At 67.2% G+C, this 6,074-nt stretch overlaps 3 protein-coding genes across 3 annotated transcripts in view; 2 read left to right on the forward strand and 1 right to left on the reverse strand.

Moving 5' to 3' along the window:
- Positions 1 to 1,321, reverse strand: part of MNEG_3603 (hypothetical protein) — a gene marked incomplete at both ends in the record, with an annotated part of 2,330 nt that extends 1,009 nt beyond the window's left edge. Inside the window, 2 exons of the mRNA XM_014047913.1 lie at positions 396 to 540; positions 710 to 1,321. Coding sequence (XP_013903367.1) covers positions 396 to 540; positions 710 to 1,321 — 757 coding nt within the window. The remainder of the gene's footprint in view (positions 1 to 395; positions 541 to 709) is intronic.
- A 285-nt stretch (positions 1,322 to 1,606) lies between these two features.
- Positions 1,607 to 4,594, forward strand: MNEG_3604 (hypothetical protein; the record flags this gene model as incomplete). The annotated part of the gene is made up of 6 exons (XM_014047914.1): positions 1,607 to 1,751; positions 1,860 to 1,993; positions 2,331 to 2,465; positions 2,972 to 3,094; positions 3,326 to 3,424; positions 3,671 to 4,594. The coding sequence occupies 6 exons, from the start codon at positions 1,607 to 1,609 to the stop codon at positions 4,592 to 4,594; spliced, it is 1,560 nt and encodes a 519-aa protein (XP_013903368.1).
- Positions 4,595 to 5,396: 802 nt separating this feature from the next.
- MNEG_3605 (hypothetical protein) overlaps positions 5,397 to 6,074 on the forward strand; it is a gene marked incomplete at both ends in the record, with an annotated part of 4,344 nt that continues 3,666 nt past the window's right edge. Inside the window, 2 exons of the mRNA XM_014047915.1 lie at positions 5,397 to 5,409; positions 5,746 to 5,954. Coding sequence (XP_013903369.1) covers positions 5,397 to 5,409; positions 5,746 to 5,954 — 222 coding nt within the window. The remainder of the gene's footprint in view (positions 5,410 to 5,745; positions 5,955 to 6,074) is intronic.

Raw genomic sequence — 6,074 nt, forward strand, 5'->3', positions numbered from 1 at the left:
GGGGGGGGAGGGGGTGCGGCGACTACATGTAGGAATGACAAGTGCGGCGAAAAGCCTCAGGGACAAGAGATTGGAGGAGGGATGGAGCAAAGTGACTGGACAAAAGGACGGCAGGAGTAGGTATAAGGGGATGGGGAAGGAAAAGGAAAGATGGAGACATGCGGGAAGGCGCGGAGGGTGGGGGGTGCAGGGCAGGGCAGCACCGCTGGGTGCGACTGCCATCCTCGCCGCCCAACTCAACCCCTTCCCTCACGCAGACCCCCCCCCCAGGCCGGGTGGCGCCTGCCTAGCAGCCGCCAGAGCCTTCAGTGGGCGCCACGCGCCGGCCTGCGGCCGCGAGACGCACGTGACTGCCACACGCAAGAGAAGAGAGCCCCCCCCCCCCCCGCGCGCACCTCTGCCCTGGATGCGGTTGGACCCGAGGTACAGCTGCTCCAGCCGCCGCATGCCGCCCCATGCCTGGGGGATGGGCCCCTCCAGGCGGTTGCGGGACAGCCGCAGGTGGCGCACCTGCGTCAGCTGCGCGCCCCAGCCCGGGGGCTGCGGGCGGGGGGCGCGGGGCACGGCGCGGGCAGGCGGAGCGCGTGAGCACGGTTGCTGGGGCAGCGGCCACGTCGGCCCGTGCTGCCGCACCATTCTCATACCCCCTGCTGCGGCCGCCCGGCTGTCCCCTGAATCCGCCGGAAACCCCAGATGACCCTCCACCTACCAGGGTGCCCGAGATTTGGTTTTCCGAGAGATCCAGCTCCCACAGCCACCCCTCGACCGATCTCGGAAGCCGGGCGGGCAGCGGCCCCGCAATCTGGTTGCCCTGCACCACGAGGCTGCGCAGCCCGCACGCCGCCAGGCGCCCGAGCGCCGCCCACGCGCGGGCGCCGCCGTCCGGGGCCGTGAGGTTGTTGTTCATGAGGCTGAGGTTGCTGAGGGACCAGGGGAAGGGGCAGGCGGCATCCTCCGGCCGCTCGCCGCGGCCCGGCAGGCAGCAGGCGACGCCCGCGAGCTCGCCGCGCCAGCAGTAGCGCGGCGCCGCGGGTGCGGCCGGCGCGGCGGGCGCGGCGGCGCGGAGCCACGCGGCGCAGCCTTGGCGGGCGAGGTCGGGCCAGCCGGCGGCGTCGCGCCAGGTGGCGCCGCCGCTGGCATCGTAAAAGTCGAGCAGGGCGCCGCACACTGCTGCCTGGCACGCCTCGCCGCACGGCGAGCCGCTCTCAAGGCCGGGGCAGCTCGGCCGGCCGGCGGCCTGGGCGCTGGCGCGGTGCAGGGGGTCGAGCGCGAGGAGCAGAAGCAGCAGGAACGCCGGCGGCACGCCAAAGCGCGGCGCCATGGCTGGCCCGACCTCGCCCGCCAAGGCTGCGCCGCGTGGCTCCGCGCCGCCGCGCGGCGGTTGGCACCACCTGCGTCTGCACGAGCTATCACCTGCCCTTGTCGACGGCTTTCACGCATCGCATGGTTCCCAGAGGCACATCCAATGTTGGACAACGATGGGTTCGCACCAAGAGTGACTGTGTGGTGCTGCAAATATAATATGGTAGCATAGTGCAGCTTGCGAGCGTGGCATGTGATATGGACAAATCCGATTCCTTCGGTATCAAGCAAAAGCACATAGATCATGGCGGATGGTTCCGAGGAGCCATACAGCTGCAAGCTGGTAGCCACCAAGGACGGCCACGAGCTCATTGTGTTCTTCAGATGGCGAGATACCAGCTTTGACCTCACAGTAGTGGACCGAGAGCAGCGCGCGTGGAGCCGGCAAGGTGAGCGATGCGCCGCGCTGGGCGTGCTGCACACTGCTGACCCACAGTAATGTGGACGGCTCGCATCCAATACACCCCCCGGTGCCCGCTGTGCGCTTGGCCAAGCAGGCTGCACCAAGCCGCCCGGCATGGCCATGGCAGAGGCGGCATGGATGGCGGCAGCCCGCGAAGCCCTGGGGTCACACGCACCAGGCGTGGCCTACGTCTTTGAAAGCAAGCCGCGTGGGGAGGCGTGCCTGGAGGTGCGCATGCACCCATTTGAGCGTCTTTCACGCATGCCGCACGTGCGTGGTCGCGCTCGCAGCCCGCGAGCACCCTCTTGTTGCGTTCGCAATCCGAGCAGCTGGTTCGCCCCTGCGTTGAGCACCCACGCCCTGCTGCACCATCAGGCCCCTCCTCTGAAACGTCTGTGCCGTGTCCTGACCCAATGGCTTATGCATGGCCCCGCCCGCCAAGATATCCACGCAAGGCATAGCCCTGCCTTGAGGCCCCGACCCCCGTCCTTCACACCCACCTGCCCCCACTCGCTTTCTCCCCCACCCAACCCCTCATGCCCGGCCCTCGCGCCGAGCGCCGCAGCTGCGCTGGAGCTGGCGAGACGCGGGGCTGCGCAGCACGCGCGTCGCCACCTTGCTGCTGGACCTGCTGCCAGAAGCGCGGCCCGAGCTGTGGCGCATGCAGCGGCTGCTGGCGCTGTCACATTCGCAGCTGCAGGTGCGGGACGCGCGGGCTGGGGTGCATGCGGGCGCGGCCGCCTGTCTTGGCGTCCTCCTCACCGCCCTGCTGGGCATGCAAGCTTGCCGCGGGCTGGCAGGCCCGCCTGCGGCCTCCACGTTGGAGATCCCGTGCCATGTGATCCGTCGGCTTGTAAGAGTGCGCGTTTGATTGTCTGCGCCGCTGCTGGGGGAAACTCAAACGGCGTGCTGGCTCGCATACCAACACAAGTGTGTGCGCATGTGTGCGCGCGCACACACATGCCCACACACACTCTCTCTTTCTCTCTTTCCGTCTCTTATATACACACTCAACTTTCAAATACTTATACTCGTGCATGTTACACACACGCGCCCGCGCGCACACACATTCCCACACACACAACACACACGCAAGCACACACGCACGCGATGTTGCGTGCACGCCCACGCATTCATGCACGCACGCTCGAGCCCGCGCGTCAGCCGCTTGCACACAATTCTCCTCATGCAATCCCATCCCTGCAGGGCCGCGTGGAGGCAGTCGCCGCCGAGAACGACCGCCTCCACTCGCAGCTGGAGCGCCTCAACCGGGAGCTGCAGGGGCAGGAGCGGGCGCGGCAGGCCAAGGAGCAGGAGCTCTTCATTAAGGTGCGATCTGGGGATTATATGAAGCCGCGAGCGATGATCTGGGCGGGCTGGCAGCCAGGCCTTTGGGGCCTGGCAGGAGGGTGTGCCGAGGCCTCTCTTGCCTCGGTTGTTGCGCCCTTTGTAATGCGCTGCTCTGCCGCACTTGTCACGGTGAGCCTCGGTCACAGCAGCAGCCGGCGCGTTCCATCCCGCGGCCTCCGCCCCGTCTTGCACTCTTTTGGGGTCCCTCAGTTTGCGGAGCTGCTGTCGCGGCAGAAGGCGGCGGCGCGCGACATCGCGCGGCGGCTGGAGCTGGCGGAGCAGGAGCTGGCAGACACGCAGCGCGTCAAGGTGGGTGCGATGAGTCATGGCAGGGCGGTCGGGGCTTCAGGGTTTGTTTTGTCAGGGGGGTTGGACGCGGCAGTCAGCACGCGCACAGGCGCCCGTTTGTGTGTGCATGCTGCGTTCCTTAATCGTTTAGGAGGCATCACGTCGGTGCAGCAAGGTGCGGCATGCGCGGCTCGACCAGGAAGTATCAAATACCTTTTCGTTTGACTGACACTCCGCACTTCCGTCCGTCTTACCACGCCTGGGCAGGAGGAGGAGGAGGAAGACACGGAAACCAGTGGCGACAGCAGCCCCGAGCACTCGGGCGCGGCTGACGGCGACGAAGACGGCGCCTTCAGCCGGGAAACGGCGTCTTACGGCGGCAGCGACAGCGAGCAGCAGCAGACGGGCAGCGGACCGGACGACGGCGCCGGCCCCGCAAACGCGCACGGCGGCGCCGACGAAGCAGGGGTCGACGGCATTAACAGCGGCGACGGCGGCGCGCATGGGGCCTTGGCGCAGCGGCTGCAGGAGCGACGCCGGGCCGCTGCATCGGCCGGCAGCGGCGGCGCAGGGGGTCCCATTAAGGAGGAGCCACCCTATGAAGCCCACGACGGATCGGTGTTTGGCCCCCGGGGTGCTGCGACGAGGGGCAGCGGCAGCCCCGGCCGCGAGGTGGGCTCGGGTGATGGCGTTGACGGCGGCGACGGTGGCGGGGGCGGGTACACGCAGGCGATTGCCGCCTACCAATACGGGGGCGGCCCGAGCCCCAACGGCGGCGGCGGCGCGGATGAGATGGATGTGGACGGCGGCGGCGGCGGCGATTCAGGCGCCCACGTTGGGGCGAGCGGCGGCGGCGGCGGCGTGAGGGCAGTTGGCCGCCCCGGCAGCCGCGGGACGCTGCCAATCGAGGCCATGGATTTGGAATTCCGCACGCACAGCGGGGGGCAGGCAGGGCCGAGCGGCGGCGCCGCCGCAGCTGCAGCGGCAGCCTCGGCGCAGCAGCAGCGGTATGCAGTGGCAGGGCCCTTGAGCGGCGCCGACGGCGGCGGGAGTCCGGCGGCGGGGGCGGGGGCGGGGCAGGAGGAGAATGACAGCCTGGGGCTGGCGGAGTTGGCGGGCGGGCAGCCGGCGGGGGGCGGGCCGCTGGGGGCCGAGGCCATCAAGGTCAGAGCGCGTCGCCGGGGCAAGTGAGCGGCTGATCTGGTCTGCAGCTCGTGCCTGCGTAAACGTGCAACAAACGGCCGCACGCCTTCTGGACGACGACGGCTCGCAGATTGCACCTGGAAATTTAGCGTGGCGCCGCCAGGGGCGCGAAAGTCCAATGCCAGGATCACCTGCATGTGCCAGTCCAAAGTCCACGACATCCCCAGCAGTGGCGACAACCCGCATCCGCTCCTGGCGTTTCGGATCTGTGGATACCCATTGCAAGAAATTGCAAATGGCCCGGTGCCGCGACGACCCGCTTCATGCAAAGCTTTTGCAGAGCTGCATGCGGCTGCCCTGCAAGCGAGCTGCGACACGCTTTGCTCATGCTACCCCCACCTTCTAGTCAAAAAACTCTGAAGCCATGCACATCGTGTGGTCGCAGTGATGGCACGCCCCTACGTTGAGCTGCGTTTCGATACGCACAGACAAGCGGCACCCGTTCTTGATGCTGACAAAGTTCGCAGGGCAACGGGTGACGAACGACGGGTGACTTAAGGTGGAGGTAGCTGCATCAAGTAGAATACTTGAATTCACAATACTTCACCGGCTGCTGGGCGCCTTGCGTCGTCAAGGCGATCTCCGGGGCCGGGAGACGAGCCAGCACTTGAAGTTCGGGGCCGTCACGGCAACAAGTGGACGTGGCACAACGCCCATGGGCCAGCGCGCAGGCCCAGCGCGGGGGGTCTGCAGGCCGCGCACAAGCGCCACCAGCGCGCTCCCCGTGCTGCTCGTGCTGCTGCTGGCGGTCAGTGGAGCGGCTGCTGCACCCGAGAATCGCGTGCTCATCATGACAAAGCCTGGTGAGCCGGCCCTTACACAGACGCGCATTGGTGACGGGGGTTATGCCTGGCGCGTGTGCGGGACAAGCCACCCCGGGCGCTTGCCACTGCGCACCCTGAGTGCACAACACCACAGGCGTCTGCACAGACCGACTGCTCGGCCCACCCAGAACTCTAACATGTATAGGGCATATGCATGCAGCGCCCAAGCAGCAGTTTGTACCAGTGCGAACACACGCACGAACGTGCAAGCTCCGCGTGCGCGCACATGCGCGCGCGCACACACACACACACACACACACACACACACACACACACACACATGCGCGCGCGGGCGCACACGGTGTGATCCCACAGGGTTCCAGCTGTTCCAGTTTATTGAGAACATCCTGAAGGACCGAAACGTGGACTACGACATCGTGCGGTGGGACGAGACGGTCAAGCCGCGGAAGAGCATCAAGGACATCTTGTACGGGGCCGGCGCCGCGGCTGATGCGCCGGGCAAGTACAAGGGGCTCGTGTTTGCGCCAAACCTGGAGGCGACGGGGTCGTTCAACAAGGACGAGGTGCGCATGGGTTAGCAGTGCATATGTGCGTGCACCCTCGCGCGCGCGTGTGTGTGTGTGTGTGTGTGTGTGTGTGTGTGTGTGTGTGTGTGTGTGTGTGTGTGTGTGTGTGTGTGTGTG

This window comes from Monoraphidium neglectum (assembly GCF_000611645.1).
Source record: "Monoraphidium neglectum strain SAG 48.87 unplaced genomic scaffold scaffold00460, whole genome shotgun sequence".
Taxonomy (NCBI): domain Eukaryota; kingdom Viridiplantae; phylum Chlorophyta; class Chlorophyceae; order Sphaeropleales; family Selenastraceae; genus Monoraphidium; species Monoraphidium neglectum.